The 19,102-nt window shown below is 48.8% G+C and overlaps 1 protein-coding gene across 4 annotated transcripts in view; it reads left to right on the top strand.

Moving 5' to 3' along the window:
* Window positions 1-18,884, top strand: part of COL7A1 (collagen type VII alpha 1 chain) — a 119,775-nt gene extending 100,891 nt beyond the window's left edge. For 3 of the 4 annotated variants that reach the window (XM_043551663.1, XM_043551665.1, XM_037904454.2), the window contains 10 exons: window positions 33-149; window positions 1,332-1,409; window positions 1,630-1,683; window positions 1,996-2,044; window positions 2,425-2,457; window positions 4,698-4,787; window positions 5,778-5,873; window positions 7,288-7,404; window positions 14,696-14,875; window positions 15,067-18,884. In XM_043551663.1, the coding sequence (XP_043407598.1) occupies window positions 33-149; window positions 1,332-1,409; window positions 1,630-1,683; window positions 1,996-2,044; window positions 2,425-2,457; window positions 4,698-4,787; window positions 5,778-5,873; window positions 7,288-7,404; window positions 14,696-14,875; window positions 15,067-15,116 (864 nt within the window). In that variant the 3' untranslated portion in view covers window positions 15,117-18,884. The remainder of the gene's footprint in view (window positions 1-32; window positions 150-1,331; window positions 1,410-1,629; window positions 1,684-1,995; window positions 2,045-2,424; window positions 2,458-4,697; window positions 4,788-5,777; window positions 5,874-7,287; window positions 7,405-14,695; window positions 14,876-15,066) is intronic. The other variant, XM_043551664.1, reaches the window with a different exon arrangement.
* The last annotated feature ends 218 nt before the right edge of the window (window positions 18,885-19,102 follow it).

Below are 19,102 nucleotides of genomic sequence, written 5' to 3'. Positions count from 1 at the left end.
ATGCCCTTCCTAACCCCTGCCTCTTTTCTCAGGGTGCTCGAGGCATTGTTGGCTCCCCAGGCCCTAGGGGCAATGATGGAGCACCTGGCCCACCCGGCCCACCAGGTAGCGTTGGCCCTAAGGGCCCTGAGGGGATTCAAGGGCAGAAGGTAAGAACCTCTTCCCCACTGTGCATGGCCATTTCCCTACAGCTTCTACCCACCTCTCCAGACCAGGACAGTATTGCCCTTGAATGGCCAGCAGGTGGCGAGCTCCTGTCTCCGGAACTCCACAAGGAAACCAAAACTGCACGACAAACCCCAGTGCACTCCCAGCCCTGGCAGCAAAGGCACCAGTGTCTGAGAGGGACAAACCGCCCCTTTTCCGTGCGGTATTCAGGAACAAGAGACCACATGAAGGGCGAGAGTGAGCTTGCAGGGGTCCCTTCGCAGGCACAGTGTGGAGGAAGCAGTTCCCCTTCCCCTCCCGTCTGTTTCAGTTCTGCCTGGTCATATCCCCATCCCAGGGCAGTGAGCAGGCCCCGGACCTGTCTGCAGTTAGCAGGCAGCAAGGAGGTGGTAGTTAGACTCTGTTCAAGCAGGATCAGCTCCATCCACCTTCTGAATTGATGAACGGTGCCGCGCGAGTGATGTGCAGAGGCTGTTAGAGTGACAGGCAGTGTTACTCACTGGTTAGAGCAGGGAGCTGGGAGTCAGACTCCTGAGGTCTATTCCCAGCTCTGTCACTGGCTCACGCATTGACTCAGGTCAGTCTCGTAACCTCTCTCTGTATCTCCGGGATGATTTCCTTGCCTCCCAGGGCCGGTGGGGTTCATTAATGAATGCTTGCAACATGCCTCCGACCTGGAGCTGGAAGTGCCCCGTGGGGGTGCAGTGTGTTCATTCTGGCTGTATTCTGGAGCACTGCTATTTCATGACCTCCCATTCACCCACAAGATCAGCTTCAGGGCTGCCCTGAACCCAGCCCGAGGTCACCATGCGTGATGTCTCTCCCCAGAGCTGCATCTTTGATCAGGTTGGATTGCTTCCCTAGGGGACAGTTCTCACCTACAAGGGCACGGGGACCCGCCTTTGAGGACTTCTCACTGGGGATAGGGAGATGAAAGCAGAAGAGTCTAATGTTTTGGAAGCGGCTGAGAAATCTCTCTCGAAATAAGTGAGACTGTCATGTGTACCAGCTCGTTTAGAGCCGCGTCTGAGGAACAGCCCCATTCCCTGCAAGAGGGAGCTCTGGGGCGTGTGGGGGATGGTAGTTACTGCCCTTCTCTGGATGGCCCAATCCTAGAACTCCCCCTGCCAGCCAGTGTCTCAGTGTGTATTTTCCTGCTGCAGGGTGAAAGAGGCCCCCCAGGGGAGTCGGCTGTAGGGACCCGAGGTGTCCCTGGGATTCCAGGAGAGAGAGGAGATCAGGTGTGTAAGCATGTTTCTGACCCATTGGATGTGCATTGCCTGGCTGAATGCTTGGCTCTGCCTGGATGTATTTGCTGTACCTTGAACCCCGCCCCCGTCAGGCGAAGAGGAGAGCTTCCTAGGGGGTTGACAGGGTTCTGCAGAGAGTGGGTGTCTCCTGGCTCAGGGAGTTGCTGACCATGTAGCACGCCTCTTGATTTCCCATTTGGCTTGTTTTCAGGGGAATCCAGGACTCGAAGGCTCGAGAGGAGAGAAGGGGGACCCTGGCATGACGGTGAGAAGAGAGCTCTCTGAGGTCTTGGAGCAAAGCCCTGACCCACAATGACAACACATCCATGCTACTGCGCAATCAGTCAGAGCAGTGGGATACTTCCCTCTCCCAGGGGCTGGGACTGGCTCTTGAGTTCTGCCTTCCTGCATGGCAGGCTCGAGGCCTGTTTCCCTCCAGGTCTGGCTCAAATGTTGGAGTTGGGGGAGACTGCTCTTTTCCCTGTGATCCCCAAAGCAGCTGAGACAGGCTCATGGTGGGCTGGGGGGGCCGGAAGGCATCTCTTCCCTCTCTTCATTCCCTTGGTTTTCTCTGCAGGAACAAGAGATCCGTGCATTTGTCAGGCAGGAAATGAGTCAGCACTGTGGTAAGTGAGGCTTCACCTTCCACTTGGGGCTGACTGACTTCTCAGCAGCACCCTGGCTCTGATCTCTTATCACTACCAGGGCTCCTTGGGCAGAAACTGGTAAACAAAATTGTCTCCTTCACTGTCTCCTCCTCTGCCCTCTGTCCCTTTCTTCCTTTCTCTCCCCTTCTTTTGGTTAAGTTGCATGTACCATAACTCCCACATCTGGAGGTGTTCAGAGTACAATGTGCCAGCCCCATGCGAGTGTTAGGGGCCTATCAATCTAGTCTGTCCCTTTCCTGATACCTGGTGGTGAGGCAGGTCTGTGCCAAGTGCCAGGATGCTAGAGAAGGCTTTCCCCATGGATTAACCTCCTCTTTTCTCTCTTTCTCTCCATACAGCTTGCGGCGGGCAGTTCTCCTCTTCTGAACCACGTGAGCACTGATTTCTTGTAACCCCTTTGTGCATCCTTTAATCCCAGTTTGCAGTGCTGAGCAGCAGCCCTGTCATTGACGAGCAGGTCCATTCTCCCAGATATGTAGCAGGTTTCACGAACGGGTCATGGCCCGTCCTGGAAGGTCACATGCAGCTAGCTCAGCCCTGTAGCACCAGCCACGTTGGCAGATTGCCAACAGAAGAGGCAGCCCTGTGGAGATGCTGGTTTGGCATTGAGCCCTAGGAGACTTGGCGAGAGTGGCTGGGTTGGTAGGGGAGCTGTCATTGAGGGTGACTGACTAGGCCAGGAGCAGGAGATAATGGAAGCTGGGGTAGCAAGGGCAGAAGAGGTGATGAGTGACATGCTGCAGTTTGAAACATTCCTCAGCAGGGTCTCACGTCTGGCAGCACTCGGGGTGTCAGTGAGTGCAGTGGGGACTCAGTAGACTCCAAGCCTAGAACTGCCAATAGGCCAGTTTCAAAGCCGAGCTTCAGAGGCCAGACAGGAGTGTGTGGCCAAGCATCTGACGGCAAAAGGAGAGTGCTGCACTGGGCGTCCCCAGCCTGAGACAGCATCTGACATGCTACGCCAAGATTAGCAAACAGAGAGTCACAGCAGCCATCCCTTCTCTGGACCCAGGGTCTAATGCGGCTCTCCCTGACTCACTTTGAACAGACTGCCAGTGGGCAGAGTAACTTATGGGTAGTTGTGCCTGGAGAAGCCAATACTTGTGATATCAAGGCACCAAATACATGGTAACAAGCTTGTAAAAGAACAATTATTGTGCAAGCCAGGACTGAGGAATCACTATAGCAAATACACTAGAGCAGGGGTCGGCAACCTATGGCACGCGTGCCATTAAAAATCCAATTTGGCCTGGCCCTGCCTGGCCCGTTCTTCTCTGCTCCCCACCATATCCCACGGGGGCCGGGGACAGAAGCTTGGTCCTGCCAGCTCCCCTGCCTCTTTCCGCAGTGTGCTGGCTTCCTGCCCCTCCTCCTCCTCCTCTCCGGCCCTCCCTCCCAGACCTCTGCTTGACTCCTTCATCCACCCCCCACAACCCCAGCCCTAACTCTGGCACCCCCACACATACCCAAGCCCCCCACACCCCATGCCCTGATTCTTGCACCCCCCCACATACCCAGCCCCCCCACACCCCATGCACCCCCCCACATCCTGACTCTTGCACCCCCACATTCCCACCCTGAGCACCAAATGGGAGCTCTTCACCTTCCCCACCCCCCACATTACCACTTGCACCCCTCGCACCAAATGGGAGCTGTCCAGGTAAGTGCTCCACACCCAAACCCCCTGTCCCAACCCTGAGCCCCCTTCCTCATTCTAGCTCCTGGCCAGACCCTACACCCCAACCCCCAGCCTGCTCCTTCACCCCCAGCCCTGTGCTCAGTGCACTCCCACCCTCAGCTCAGTGCAGAGAGAGGGGAAGAGAATGGCCTAGAACCAGGGAGAAGGTAGGCACCCACTGTATGTGGGCAGGGCCGGGACCCCAGACCAGCAGCGGGCTGAGCGGGTCCGGCAGCCGGGATCCCGGCTGGCAGGAGCCAGCGGATGGAACCTCTGAGTGGCAGCGGGCTGAGCCCCCACTGAGCCCGCTGCCGGCCTAGGTGAACAGAACCCCAGACCATCAGCGGGCTGAGCTGACCGGCGGTGTAAGGTCAACATTTTAATTTAATTTTAAATGAAGCTTCTTAAACATTTTGAAAACCTTGTTTATTTTACAATACAACAATAGTTTAGTTATATAATATATAGACTTACAGAGAGAGAGACTTTCTAAAAAACATTAAAATGTATTACTGGCACGTGAAACCTTAAATGAAAGTGAATAAATGAAGACTCGGCACATCACTTCTGAAAGGTTGCCGACCCCTGCCCTAGAGTAAGGAGAATAAGATGGCACAAGGACATTGACAGACTCATCCAGGGTAAGATCTGTTCCTACACAAGGGCTAAGCCTGGTGTGGATCGGGGAGGAAGAGAGAGGTGAGTGGGGGAAGGGAAGGGAAGAGAGGGCTGGTGAGGAAAGCAAAGAGGAAGAAGGAAGGAGGCTTTCATAGCAGGTTCCCAGAAATGGTAAAAAAACAGCTGAAGATTGTAGGGAAGAGGAGGCCAGCAGGGCAGCCAGCAGTGTAAGCCTGGCAAGGAGGAGCTATGACGCAGAGGTAGGTAATGTTTGGGCAAACATGAAATGAATTATTTGCCTGATTGTTCTCAAAGGAGGATGGGGGACACATGCAAGGAACAGACATAAATCTTCCAGGAGAGGAAGAAGAAATACCAGAGGAAATCAGGATCACGGCAGAACAGGTGATTGAGAAAGCAGAGCATCTTTCTAAACCACCCATGCCAAACCGGTCCAGAGCAGAGCCAAGCAGACTCCATCCTTGAATGGCAAGAGAGAGTGAGAGAGACTATCTTCTAGTAGATAATTCCACACTGTTTCCAGCCAGACCCAGCAGGCTGTACCAAGCTTGGGAAAGGCTGAGTTTAGTATCGGAGGCGTCATTCGTACAGGGCACAGTGTTCAGAGGCTTCTCAGCATTCCTGTAGTACCTTCCTATTTGTGTGTAGAATCTGTGACCACATGCCTCATCCAGAGCCATGAGTGAGCCTGCCTCATATCTGGGAAGACCTTTGCTGTGCTCGTCTGTGTCCTGTCTTGTCCTCCACTGGTGTTTGACAGCCGCCTCGTTGTTTTTGTATATTGTTCAAACTCTAACTCACCAAGGGCTGTGTTCCAGAGCATGTCTGCCCGCCCCAGGAAGCCCAGTTCTACTGAGGGGATTGGGTGGATTAGGATGAAGGGAATCTGAAGAGAATATATCTCCCTTTGTGCATGCATCCTGCCTACAGGTCTCTTTCTTTCTGCTGGTATTTCCAGCATCTATATTGCCATCACCTTGCAGTGGAGTCAGTAGGGTGAATTTTTCTGTTTTTGCCTCTGTCCCAGGAGGTCCTGTCCCATCAGAGGCAGGAGGCTACAATTACATAGATTATGCCACAGGCCAGGGCTGATGCAGACAAAGTGCTGTTGTTCAGTGTCCAATGGCGGGCCGCAAGAGGTGGTCCAGACCTGCCCGTCTATGGTGCATCTTTCCGTAATGCCGATTTCTTCCCTTAGGTCTCCAACGCAATGCTAGTTTTGCACCATGTCTGTCTGGCTGTTAGCAGTCTTGGAAGTGGACAGTGCTGATGCTGCTCTTGAGCATTAGCCCGTGACTTGCCGGGGGGAGGGGAGCCATGTCAGTCATTCTTATGTCCTGTTTGATGTCTGTGCTGTGTCCTTGCCTCTCTTAGGTCTTCTCCCCAACTATCCATCCACCCAACCATTCCTGTCTGTTAATGCTCATCTAGTCCCTGTGCTTAAGTTGTCACACGCTGAAGAAGAGGAGGGTGAGTCTTGTCTCTTTGTGCCCTGTCATCATAATCGTTCTCCAGTGCTGACTTTGTGAGTCCAGCATGGAAGCTCTGCCATTACAATGTCCTTCACTTGCGGGTACCAAGGGATTGCAATACCCGCCTTCTGTAACAGTAACTCAGAGAACCTAAGGCAGCTGCAGGCCATTTAAAAGTAGAGTTCTGGCTATTTATTACCTTAATGCTAAGATGCACCTAGATATGGGCCATTGTATTATGACTTAATGAAGGGCATCTGCATTCTCACAATGACACAGAACATATAGGGATGTCTTTGCTATGTCATCAAACCCCAACCACCTTTGGATCAACTGATCAGAGGGACAGGCGAGTGAGAGTGATGTGCAGAATGAAAGGAGTGTTGTTTATCAAACAGCTGGAGTGCACAAGGTGCTCAGGATGAATGGGTAGGTTCACGGAAAGATAAACAGTGACTGAGTAGAGGAGTAAGTGTATGGCTTGGATAGATACTGCAGGATGGTCACATGGCTTATGGAAGGGTATGTGAATGTAATGGATGTGTGAATGTCCAGCATGACGGGTGCGTGGATGAGTGACTATGGATGGAGAGTAGATGAATGGATGGGCTCATAGGTAGAGGGGGTGAAAGGAATGGGAAGAGGGAATGTCTGAAGAATGATGGGAATGTGAAGGCAAATGTGTAGAATGACTGGAAGGATTGATTGGCCGGATGCTACAGCATGGCTGGTAAAGCAGCATAGGTTGGTGGGTAAACATCTAAACCTGAATTGCATCCAGTAGTAAGTGAAGGTGGCACAAATCCTCCCTCTAGCTCCTTTTCCAGCTTCTCTGTTGTCCCATTGAGATAGGGCACAGAGAGATTTGCAGAGATAAGTCTCCAGAGAGTCATTCCCCATTTATTTAATTGTTAGCATTTTCAGTGACAGCCTCTTTGCTTCCCTGTGTCCTGCCCCCACACACCCCTTGTCTGCTCTAGAACATTTTGTATCTGTTTTCCAGCCATAGTGTCCATCCCAGTAAAATGAGCACAGCGTGTTCTAGTGTAGCTGTAGCCACACAGGTCCCTGTGCTGTGACACTGCACCTTCAGGCAAGTGACCCCTGTGGCACGGTTAGTTACTGAGCAGTGCAGCCAACTCCTCTCCCTCCGGCTACCTTTGTGCAAACAAGCCAGTGCACCAGCCAGGCAACTCAGTGGCATGTTGACCAGGCCTGTTACTGAATCTGCCATTTTCAAAAGCCGCTCCCAGGATCAAAGCTGCAGGCCAATTGTCATCATCCTAGGAATGATGAGGGATGAATTCCCACATGGCTCGGGCAACAAGCCTAGTGACCTCATCCACCTGCCCTTCCCACCCTGCACTTCCCTGTCCTGTGGCCCTTCTCATATGGCCGGTGTTATTTTCCAGGGCACGAGGTGCGTGTTGTGAACACAAATGACCCTGAGTATGAGCATGTCTACGCAATGGAGGACTATGAAGAGAGCCTGGAAGCTGATGGGACAGAGAGCACCATGCTGAGTGATGGTGAGTTTCCTTAACCTTCCGACAGCTCTGAGGAAAATGAGACCTGCCAGCACTCTGGGGGGGGGGCAGAGAAAAAGAAGCAGACTTGGTTTTATGTGGTCCTCTGCCTTTCTAACCTAGTCATTAGGGGTCGGTAAAGTCGATGTGCGTGACTGCTTCCTGCAGTGAGGCTGGCTGGCATGTGAGGTGGGAACAGGATATGGAGCCTTTCACCTCTCAGTCACTGTGCCCAGCCTGCCCAGTGGAAGTTGTTACCATCTGAAGGCTGTTTGGCAGCCTACGTGAAAGGAGTGGGTGGATCTCTGTCCAGTTCTTAGTGGACAAGCATCCACAAAACCAAATCAATGGGGCAGAAAAGAAGTCCTTGTAATCTGAAAGAGGAAGAAAGGAAGCCTTTATGCCCTGCTTTGGGACACGTTAGAAATATGATTTAAGAGCTAGTTGCCTAGATTCTTGTAGATGAGCCCAGGACTTAGCCATAATTTTGGCATGGACTGTAGATGCCACATCTGATGGGAAGCGTGATGACTCTGAAATTGCCATTTATGGAGACCTCACTGAATGGTGTTGGATAATCAGGAGAAAAAGATTCTCTCTAAGGTCTGAAGCTGCTGATATTCTCTAAGGCTATTTGGGTGTGGAAATTTGGTCCCTGAAGGTATTTCACAAGGGTTCCAGGACTTCCCTGTCTCATGAAAAGTAGATTCCAACAGAAAGCTCCAGCAAAAAGGAGGACCACAAGGTTGCCACCAAGAGAGGAGATAGCATAGTAATGATGTACAATAGTTAAGTTCTGAAGGATTTTCAAGCAACTCTGCTGCTTACGTGTTGCCATTTGTCCCCATGCAAGTTGGGACCCCATTTTTGTGACTTCTTCTGATCTTGAGGTGAAAGGGCAGGTGACCTGTGCATGGTGTGGCCAGGGAAAGGACTTTGTTACAGTTCAGGGGAGCCAGCATCTTCCGCCTTTCATTCCTGATACTTGTGGGCAAGCCAGCTCTGGAATATGACCCACTCATCCTCCTATCTTGTACTGCCTCTGTGAAATAAACCCAGAGGTTTTCCTGAACTCACAGTCCATCCATTAGCCTTTCCACTTCTTCTCCACATATGGGAATTCAGGTTTAGGAGGCTTCTCCTCTGGCAAACAGGGACTTCCTAAACAAGTACTTTACTTCCTGTTTGTAAAAGTGATCATCCCCAGGGCAGCTCCTGAGCACTGCCAGTAGAGGAGAGAGACCTCTGAAGCAGGTAAGAAGCAGACCTGCCTGATAACTCTCCTATCACAAGCGGGAGCCACCACTCTCCCCCTCCACCCTATTTTGAAACTGTTAGATCTGATTTTTTTTCTCCCACCTCCCAGTAAAGTGACTAATAAGTTCAGTGGTCTGTGCTAACGGTGACCCCTGAGTAGTGTGGTAGAGATCTGGCATTTTTTTTGCAGGGAGGAGGTGGTGCCGGTCTCCCAACTGTTAAGTGTCCAATCATGGCTGAGTAAATAAAACTCTTTGTACTGTGCAGAAGGAAGGAAGAAAAGGGAAACCTTTGGGTGGAAAACAAAGATCCTCCTCTTATAGTCTCTGTGCCCTGCCATGTTGTTAATGAGGATTCTATAGAGGATTCTTACCCCTTCCAGAAACAGCAATGCCCTAAATACTAAGCATCCAGTACAGTACAGCAAAGATCATATTGGCACGTTACTAAAAGCAATGTTTCTTTCAATTTGCATGAAATGGAGCAGATAGCAGCCACCCAGAGAGAGACTACGGGTCCCAAACTGCAATGCTTCAAATATCCAGATCACAGCACTGCATTGTGGTATCTGTTAGAGCAGACATGGGCAAACTACTGCCTAGGGGCCACATCCGGCCCTTCAGATGTTTTATTCTGGCCCTTGAGTTCCTGCCAGTGAGCGGGGTTCATGGCTTGCCCCATTCCACATGTGCCATGGCTCTGCACAGCTCCCGGAAGCAGCGGCACGTCCGTGCTCCGGCTCCTATGTATAGGGGCAGCCAGGGGGCTCCGCATGTTGACCCTGCCCCAAGCTCCGCCCCCGCAGCTCCCATTGGCCGGCAACCGCGGCGAATGGGAGCTGCAGGGGCAGCGCCTGTAGATGGGGCAGTGCGCAGAGCCACCTGGTCGCACCGCCACATAGGAGCCGGAGTGGGGATATGCCACTGCTTCCAGGAGCTGCTTGAGGTAAACGCTGCCCGGAGCCTGCACCCCGACCCCCTCCAGCACCCCAGCCCTGATCCCCCTCCTGCCCTCCAAACCCCTTTGTCCCATCCTCCTGCACCCCAGAGCCTGCACCCCCAGCCAGAGCCCTCACCCCCCGCCCGGAGCCCCCTCCTGCACCCTGAATTCCTCATTTCTAGCCCCACCCCAGCTGGAGCTCTCACCCCCCACCCGCATCCCAACCCTCTGCCCCAGCCTGGAGCCCCCTCCCGTATCCTGAACTCCCCATTTCTGGCCCCACTCCAGAGCCCGCACCCCCTGCTGTACCCCAAGCCCCAATTTCGTGAGCATTCATGGTCCGCCGTACAATTTCCATATCCAGATGTGGCCCTCGGGCCAAAAAGTTTGCCTGTCCCTGTGTTAGAGCCACAGTAAAGGTGAGGGTGATCAGCGGTTGCATTTGGTTCTCTGACAATGCTTTGGCTACCAATCCAGTACAAGGTTTGAAGCATAGGGATGGATCACACAGGCTTTCAAGAGCTGGTGGTTTATCCAGCAGATGCGAATCTTAGTATCAGGGTTCCGGATTGAGAACACTATCAAAAGTGCTGACGTAGTGCCAGTCACCATAGGATCCAGGTACTGACCTTCAGGTTTAGGTGAGACGGTATTGTGACATATCGGGGTACGATTCAGACCAGTGAGGGCCTGCGTCATCCTTGCCATGCAACCTTGCATGCCTTACAATACCTTGCTGAAGTAGCTCCCACCTGGGCTGCTCACAAACAGCATGCAAGCCACACCTTGCCAGTTACACCCTGGCTCTCATCAGCTTTGCTTCTACTGCGGAGTGACCCCAACGTGCCCTCAGTCCTGGATTTCCCCCCATAAATGTATGTCCTGTACTGCCCTGGACTGTACAAATATTTTAAGTCCGTTATTCCTTTAAGGGAATAATGTATTGGCTTATTATCTTAAATAGAGTTACCCAGACACTTCAATTTAAACACACTGGATTAGATAAAACAGTAAATCAAGATTATAAACTACAAAGGGATAGATTTTAAGTGAGTACAACTAATGAGTCATAAAAGTCAGAAATGGTTACCAGAGAAATAAAGATAAAACGCCTACTAGTGCCTAACTTAACAAACTATATTAGATTCAAGCAAAATTTCTCACCACGTGCTTCCAGCAATGTTAACATGCCCCACCCCCAGAGTCCAACAGCTGTTTTTTTTTGTCATCTTAGGAGCAATGCTAGAGACAGACGGAGGGAGAGAGAAAGAGGTGGTGTCCTGGGGTGTTTGCCCCTTCTTTTTATAGTTTGTCCCTCTCTTGAAAAACATTTTCCAGCTGAGAAGTAGGAGACGGCGTCTGTGGGGCAGGATATTCCCTGCTGTTTTTCCTATATGTTTGAGCTTCCTTTGTTTTCCCTTCCTGCTTGATGACTCTGTTTACTGCTTAAATGCAAATTAAGGCAAACATACACTTATTTGTTCCCAACACGCCTGTTTGACCAGTTTGGTGCTACGTGGGTCTTGAACATGCACTCTTAACATGATACAGGGGAACCTTATTGCGATGGGTTCCCCCCGGAGTGCCACCTGGAACTGGGGTACCACTGAGCCCTCTGACTGACCAGCCTGGGCTCCCTCTCACACTGTGCTGCTGTGACAAGCTCTAGACAACTCCGGGTCTTACACTTCCACCAGCATTTACACAGGCAGGGACACACCCAGCCGCAGTTACATGCAGGCTTTGACCAGCCATTGCATGAACCAACAATAGAAAGGCTACAGCCAAGATTTCTCCCAGCCTAGAACCAAGGAGCTGTACCATCCTGCCCAGATCAAAATCCCGACCAATATGAATTTATTACTCAGTTCGCCTCTCACTCAGTATGGAGAGGAGTATGCACACTTGTGGTAACTAAGCGGAGGTTTTTCCCCAGACACTTAAAGGCACACTGGTTTAGGTTAAAATATAAAACAAGTTTATTAACTACAAAAAGATAGATTTAAAGTGCTTATAAATTATAGCAAACTAAGATTAACATACTAGAAGGATAGGATTTGAATTAACAATTTCTCACCTTGACTGATGATACAAGCAGGCTTACAGAGTCTCAAGGCACAAGCTGCACTTGCTTTGCAGCGTGGGATCCCCACCCCCGCTCCAAGTCCTTTTCTTTCAGAGCTTCTCTCAGGTATTGAGTTGTGGGGGAGTGAAGAACAACAGATGATGTCACTCCCTGCCTTATATAGCTATTCCATATGGCAGGAACCCTTAGTGCCAAAAACAGTTCCCAGCCCAGTTTGTGGAAAAATACAGGCACCCAAAATGAAGTCTAGAGAAATGTGGTCTGGTCACATGCCCTTGCAGAGTCATAGCAGCCATTACTTACAGGTTGGCTGAAACATCCACAGGAAGGCTAAGCTATTCCACAGCCCATTGTCTTTGCTGATGACCTATTAACTGTCAGTTTTCTTCATTATTGTACCTGAAAGGCTGGCTGTGGGTGTCTTCCAGAGTAAGCCCATTTGAAATTCAGATCCATAATCAGTATTCATCACTTCAGATACAAAAATGATACATGCATACAAATAGGATAATCATAACCAGCAAAAAGAAAAGGAGTACTTGCGGCACCTTAGAGACTAACCAATTTATTTGAGCACAAGCTTTCGTGAGCTACAGCTCACTTCATCGGATGCATACTGTGGAAAGTGTAGAAGATCTTTTTATATACACACAAAGCATGATGAGTCATAAAAGTCAGAAATGGTTACCAGAGAAATAAAGATAAAACGCCTACTAGTGCCTAACTTAACAAACTATATTAGATTCAAGCAGAATTTCTCACCACATGCTTCCAGCAATGTTAAGATGCCCCACCCCCAGAGCATGATGCTTTGTGTGTATATAAAAAGATCTTCTACACTTTCCACAGTATGCATCCGATGAAGTGAGCTGTAGCTCATGAAAGCTTATGCTCAAATAAATTGGTTAGTCTCTAAGGTGCCACAAGTACTCCTTTTCTTTTTGCGAATACAGACTAACACGACTGTTACTCTGAAACCTGTCATAACCAGCAAATTATAACTTTTCCAATGACACCTTACATGACCCATCTTTTACAAAATGCATCATAATTATGCCATAATCATATCATCATAATATTACTATGACAAATATAGGGTGTAGTGTAACACTTACAACTTCACATACAGTGTTTCCACACATATTTTATCTGGACAGTACTGACCAGCAAATTGAGTCTTGAAATGATACCTTACAAGACATACCTTATTCAAAGATTATTACAGTAGTGCATAGGGTGTGAATACAGGGGTGTATTTCATCAGACCTCCATCCTTACAAAACTGCAGTAGGGTTAGCCACTGGCTGACCTGGAGGCAGCAGGTCAGGGCCCTCTTTCCCGGACAGGGCATCTGCCACCATGTTTTCGTCTCCCTTGGTATGCACAATCTTCATATCAAGTTCTTGTAGTATAAATCTACAGTGCAGAAGCTTGGAATTTGAGCCTTAATTTTGGTTAACCAGATCAACAGATAATGATTCCTTAAAACTCTGAACTTTCTGTTAAGAAGATAGGGCCTAAACTAATTGACTGTCCACACAATTGCATAACATACTTTCTTTATGACAGAATAATTTCTTGCTTAAGAAAGCAATGGGGTGTTTCTTGTTGTTTACCCTGTCTGCATCAGGATAGGCCTTAACCCAGGGTCTGATGCTTCTGTGCACAGTTCAAACATTTTATCAAAATCTGGACTAGCAAGAAGAGGCTTTTTCAGACAAGACTTTTTTAGCTTATCAAAATTCTCTTATCTGCCTTTGTCCATACAACTTTGTTAGGCTTTGTCTTTTTACGTAGACCTGTGATTGCAGATACACAAACCTTCTGTAATAGTTTACCAGACCTATGAAAGATTGAACCTGTTTTTTGGTTTGGAGTACAGACCAATTTACTGTAGTTTCAACTTTCAAAGGTTCAGGGGATATTTGACCTCTCCCTACCCAGTGTCCCAAATAAGGAACTCTGGCTGCTCCAATTTGACACTTAAGAGGCTTTTATGGGTAGACCTCCCTTTTTGAGCTTCAGCAGCACCATTTGTGTTTTTTGTGGTCAGCACAAATGTTGCCAAACACTGCAGTGTCATTGACATAGGTCCTTGCAAACCTCTGAACCATTTAACACTTGGCTGATAGCCTCTGAAAGGTGGCCCCTGCATTAATTAGCCCAAATGGTAACATTGTGAACTCAGAGAGCCATGTCAGTGATGAAAGTGGCATTCTTCTGTGCAGCCTCATCTAAGGGAATATTTCAATAATCTCTGCCAAATCAAAAAAGCTGAGATCTTTTAGCTTTGCTTAAGATATCTAGCATATCATCTATTCTAGACATAGGATAAGCATCTAGTACTGTGCCCACCCTGAGTTATCTGTAATCAACACAAAGCCCTTACAGTGATATCTTTCTTAGGGACCAAGACCACAGGTGGTGCCCAAAAACTGTCAGACTCTTTAATTACTCCAAGGTCTAACATGCTTTGTATTTCTGTACAAGTTTGTTCCTGCACCTTGCCAGTGGCCCTGTAGCTCTGCTGGGAGGTGGCTGTGGTCTTTCTGTAATGATTTTGAGTCAGCCAAGGGTGTCTTTCGTGGCTTGTTAGAAAATACATTGTGGTTTTGCAGCACAGACAACACGTCTTCCCTTTCAGCAGGTGTGAACGCAGTGCAGATACCAATGCTTTCCAGAGTTGAATCAGTTTGGCATTCAGCCATTAAATCAGTGAGGTGGTATGCCTCCGTTTTCCTTTCCACAGAGGTCTGACCAATGCAAAATGTTTAAGTGTCTTCCATTCACATATAAAACTGCCAATCCCATCTGGCTCCTTTCCATTTCTCTCTAGCGGTACCTTACTGGGGGTTCGCCTTGGGTTCTGAAGGGCAAGAGGCATCCTAATGTCTTCTGATGATGTTTTGCTAGGTGTGATGTCAGAGCAGATTTTTAAGCATTGATCTCTTTTTTTCTCTCAGCCCCAGGGAACTTAACCAGCAACTCTGTTCACTTTTTTTCCCCTCCCAGCTGACCCATGCAGCTTGCCCCTGGACGAGGGAGACTGCAGCAGATTCACACTCAGGTGGTATTATAACCAAAAAGTGGCAGAGTGCCGGCCTTTCATCTACAGCGGCTGCAGGGGGAACCTCAACCGTTTCTACACCAAGGAGGACTGTGATCTCCAATGCAGGCACCAGGCAGATTCAGGTAGGGGACCAGCAGTGCCGCTCCTCTCCATTGCCAACAGATCTAGGACAGTAAATGTCCCTTTGTGCTGATTCAGTCCAGAATGTAGGTGAAAACGGGCAGGCTGTAACACCAGTGTGTCTAGATGCTGGGGTGTACGGGTCCTGACTCCCAGTCGTCTGCTTTCACCACTCTTTCCTCTTTTTCTGCAGATGCCCAAATTGCTGCTGACAACACATCTGATGGGAAGAGGAATGCATAAACTGCCCTGTTTTAGTGGGGTTTTCCCGTCCGGGGGTAAACTGACCAAAGGGAGAGAAGACCCCACCTGCCCTCTGAGTGAAAGACTCTTACAGGGGAACCTACCCTGGGCCTGCCCCAGGTCCTGGCCACACATGGTGTGTTTGGTCTGAGACTCTCCTTGTTGCCATCTCTGCTCCCTGCAGCGTTGCCCCGCATGCCAGCTTGCCGGAGCAGAGACGTGGTGCTATTTCATAATGAGTATTTGTGTTGCTCGTGGTTTTACTTTTTTTTATTATTTTTAAATTAAGGTGAAATTTTTATCAAATGGAAAAAAATATCTGTAACCTCTTTAAAAAGCCAACAGTTCTGAATTAGAGCTTTTTAACTTATTTGATGCTGACTAAGAACACACAGAATGCATTAGCCAGACCAAACCTGTTCGTATTGCCACTTGCTTTATTTCTGGTTCACAGGCCTGTGGGCCACTGCTTGTGAAATGGACTACCCAGCTTGAATGCCTCCTAGCCAAACTGCTCCTGTGGAATTGGCGACCCACTCACTCAGTGAGCACAGCTGTGAATGGCAGCATAAAGGCACAAAGCCGCTGGATTCAGTGCCAAAGTTTGCATGATGTCAATTCTCCAAAGGATAAAATCTTCTTGGTTTCTGCCTGGAAACTGCCCCCTCCCATCCCCCAGGCGCTGGAAATGCTTCTTCATGGCTTGTAACACTGTGCTTTCTTTTCTCTTGCTGTTTGTCTTTTGGGGGGACTCGTTGGGCTGTTGGCAATTCCGCCCTTGGGGCTGCCAAAGGAATAGAACATACAGGCTGCCCTCCTCTCCTCGCATATCTCAGGCAATTGGACTGTATCAGAGAGGAGGAAACACAACCCAGTTGGGCAGCCCTTGAATCTTAGAGATGTGATCTCATGGCTTGGAAGAAACTGGCCAGGTGTCAGTTCTCCTCAAGCCCCAGCGAGAGCCTGAGCCAGAAGGGACCTTCTCTTTAGGCAATTCCACCATTCTCAGCTTAACTCTTCTCTTAGCTCCATACTCAGAAGCCCTCCCGGACAAGCATGTAGCAAATAGCAAAATGTGGTTTACAGCTTGGCAGCGGAGATCAGCCTCTCTCTCCTGGTCCATGCATTTCCCTCTGGATCCCCAAGAAATCTGTTCTGCTCCAGAACAGCATTTGCCAAAGGAAAGGACCTGGTTGGTATCTCAGACCTCCATGCTCCAGTAGGACCAGACTGTTTGCACACTCCATTCGCCATCATCAAAACAAACCATTTTATAGTAACTAAGGGTGATGGGTGGGGCTTGTTAAAGGCACTTTCCTGCTGGCCTCCACCAAATCCTGGATGTTAGCTACATCTCCCGTGCGCTGCTCCCCTGCACTGTGTGCTGCTTGATGCCTGCAAACATTCAGTTGGTATAAAACAGCTGGGAAATGCAATTCACGCCTGGCCTGGACCGCGAGTGCAATTTTGTACCCAGGCAAAGGTGATTTTACAGAGGTCCCTGGGAATATCCAAGACCTCCGATTAAAGAAAAGAAATCAGGATGCTGAAAAAATTTAATTTTGGATTTCAGAAAAACTCTAGTCAGGACCATTTGCAAAGTTGACATCATGTAGAGACTTGGGATTTGGAAAATCATGATTTTTATTTAATTACTAATTGAATTAACCTCTCAGGTTCCAGGTGGGGGCTTCACAGCTGTAAAGGCTGTAACATCTGTGCTTGTTATGCCACTGGGGGAAGCATAGGCAGCTGTGAAAGAGCAACAGATCTGTTAAAGGAAACATTTCCCCACCTCCGCCCAAAATAAATTTCATTTGAAGAAGTTTCACCTTAATCCTGAACAGTAACCAATATTCTCAAGCAAGAGTGACAGCATTGGGAGAAACCCAAACAAAGGCCAGAGCGTGTTTAAGTCTACGTGTGTGTGTGGATTTGTCTGTATGATGCACATTGATCCACACCCATTTTAACAATGCTTTTCTTTAACCTAGTGGTGCTGAACCTTGTTATGAGAATAATCAGGGAAACACTGAGGATGGTGCTATGCTATTGTAAGTTCCTGCCATCATACGGCATTTTAAAAAGCTTTGTAAAGACTGTTTGCAATCCTGGTTTTATACCATTGCCCTTTTCCCCACCCAAAACACTGTGCCCACAGTTGGACATACTCACACTCTCTTTCAGTTATGTAAAGTGCCAATACAAACCTCCCATCTTTACACAGCTGTTCTGAAAAGGGAAACGAGGGTAACCGTCACATCTGAAACCATGCCAATGGGTGGGTGTATATATGATATCTATATATTGCTGCAGTGTGTGTGTGTGTGTGTGTGTGTATATGTATACAACATGTGTCTGTGTGTCTGAATGCAAGGGAGGTGTCATTTAAAGTTGCAGTAATTTGAATCTGATGCAGTTATTGTAATGATCGCTAGTGAGGGAACATCCTGGGCTAAGACACAGGCACAGAGAGATTTCACTGGCTGGACAGAAGTTAGGGAGCCACATTGTGACTCTAAAAGATTGTTCTGTAGTCATCAGGTCATGTTCCTGTGGAGTGGCTTGCAACAGGTGTAGCTGAGGGAAATGTGACTGGTGTTTCAAGTGTGGTGTTCAAGTGCCTGGCTTCGTGTGGCGGGAGAGACTTGCTGTTGGACACTACAGAGTAAGAACTATGCCTGGGAAGACATGTGTATGCAGCACTGTTGTGACCTCAGTGCATTGACTGTAGATCTCCATTTTGATTACAGTTCAGATCCTTACTAAAGACGACTACTACTATTGTGTTTTCTGGTAATGGCCCATATACCCTAGTGACGCTAATACCAATTGGCTTGGTGAGGGCATTATTTGTGATATTCTTTTAATAAGAGAGCACAGTTCTGAGGTCTTGGCTCCTGACGCAGTCCTAAGTAATCAGCAATATCTTAGAGTTGCTGATGTGTCATGTCACCTGCCCAGCTGGCCAGAATTGTGCTGTGACGCTTTCAGCAACTTCCTCTGAAGTTGTCAGGCTTAGATCCTCAAAGCATGGGTGTGAGTGAGAAGCCCCCTGTTACAGCAATGGGCACTAAAACATCTGACTCAGTTGAGGACAGACCTTCTCCCAGCCTGCATGGATTGCTCACTCCCGTGGGATGCCTGGGTCAGTGCCCAGTGCTTTCACAGGTATCCAGCACTGTGCGATGTTTCCATTGTCGTTCTTGCACAATCTTACAGCTTTTCCATAAAGGTCCCTTGGAAATGGAGAACCACCATCCTCCTTACATCTGGGCCCGTGTGGCCTTGCTGTAGATCATTACTAAAGATAAACTTAACTTATCAGCATGTTCCCTGCATCTTTTTTGGGGATGTGTTTGTCAGCATCCAGTGGTAAGTTTCACTTCCGTGTCACCTCTCAACAGCTGTGAAAGAGGCAAAAATACCACCCTGCCTGGCAGTGACTTTAGGAAGATTTGTCTGGATAGATTCAGAGAAGGGTCACTACAATCCCAGCCTCCCACCCTCTGTTGCTTTTGTAGCTGCTCAATCTGCTTGCGATGTAAGCAAGGCAGGCAGCTCGCAGCACCATACAGAGCGTGTTACATTGTGTCACTCCAGTTGCTCAGGTACACACTGTACAAGGCTTGTCGTTGAGCCTGATGTTGAACTGGTCCTGCAGAATCTAGATGCAAGTCATGTTTGGTTGTTGTTTTTCTGTCAAGTGCCTCTCGTGACATGGTGCAAAAACTCAAAATCTGGCAAATAAAAGTTTGTGATACCTCATTTCTGTTGGGCTTACCAGTCTGTCTGTTAATGCTGTGCCTCTCCCTACCCACCCCAGAACCTCTTGCTCATCGCTATGTCACACTGTATCTGCACTTTTCACTTCCTGGAATTTTGGGGCCTTTAGACATATTTGTGTCTCTCTCCATCACTTTATCCAGCCCTTTTTGCTTTCTGGCCTCTAATAGAGAGGAGCAAGTTGGTGCCAAGACTCACAG

Source organism: Chelonia mydas, chromosome 7 (assembly GCF_015237465.2).
Source record: "Chelonia mydas isolate rCheMyd1 chromosome 7, rCheMyd1.pri.v2, whole genome shotgun sequence".
In the NCBI taxonomy this organism is placed as follows: Eukaryota; Metazoa; Chordata; order Testudines; family Cheloniidae; genus Chelonia; species Chelonia mydas.
The sequence above is the reverse complement of the archived record's forward strand: the minus strand, read 5'-3'. Positions and strand labels throughout refer to the sequence as shown.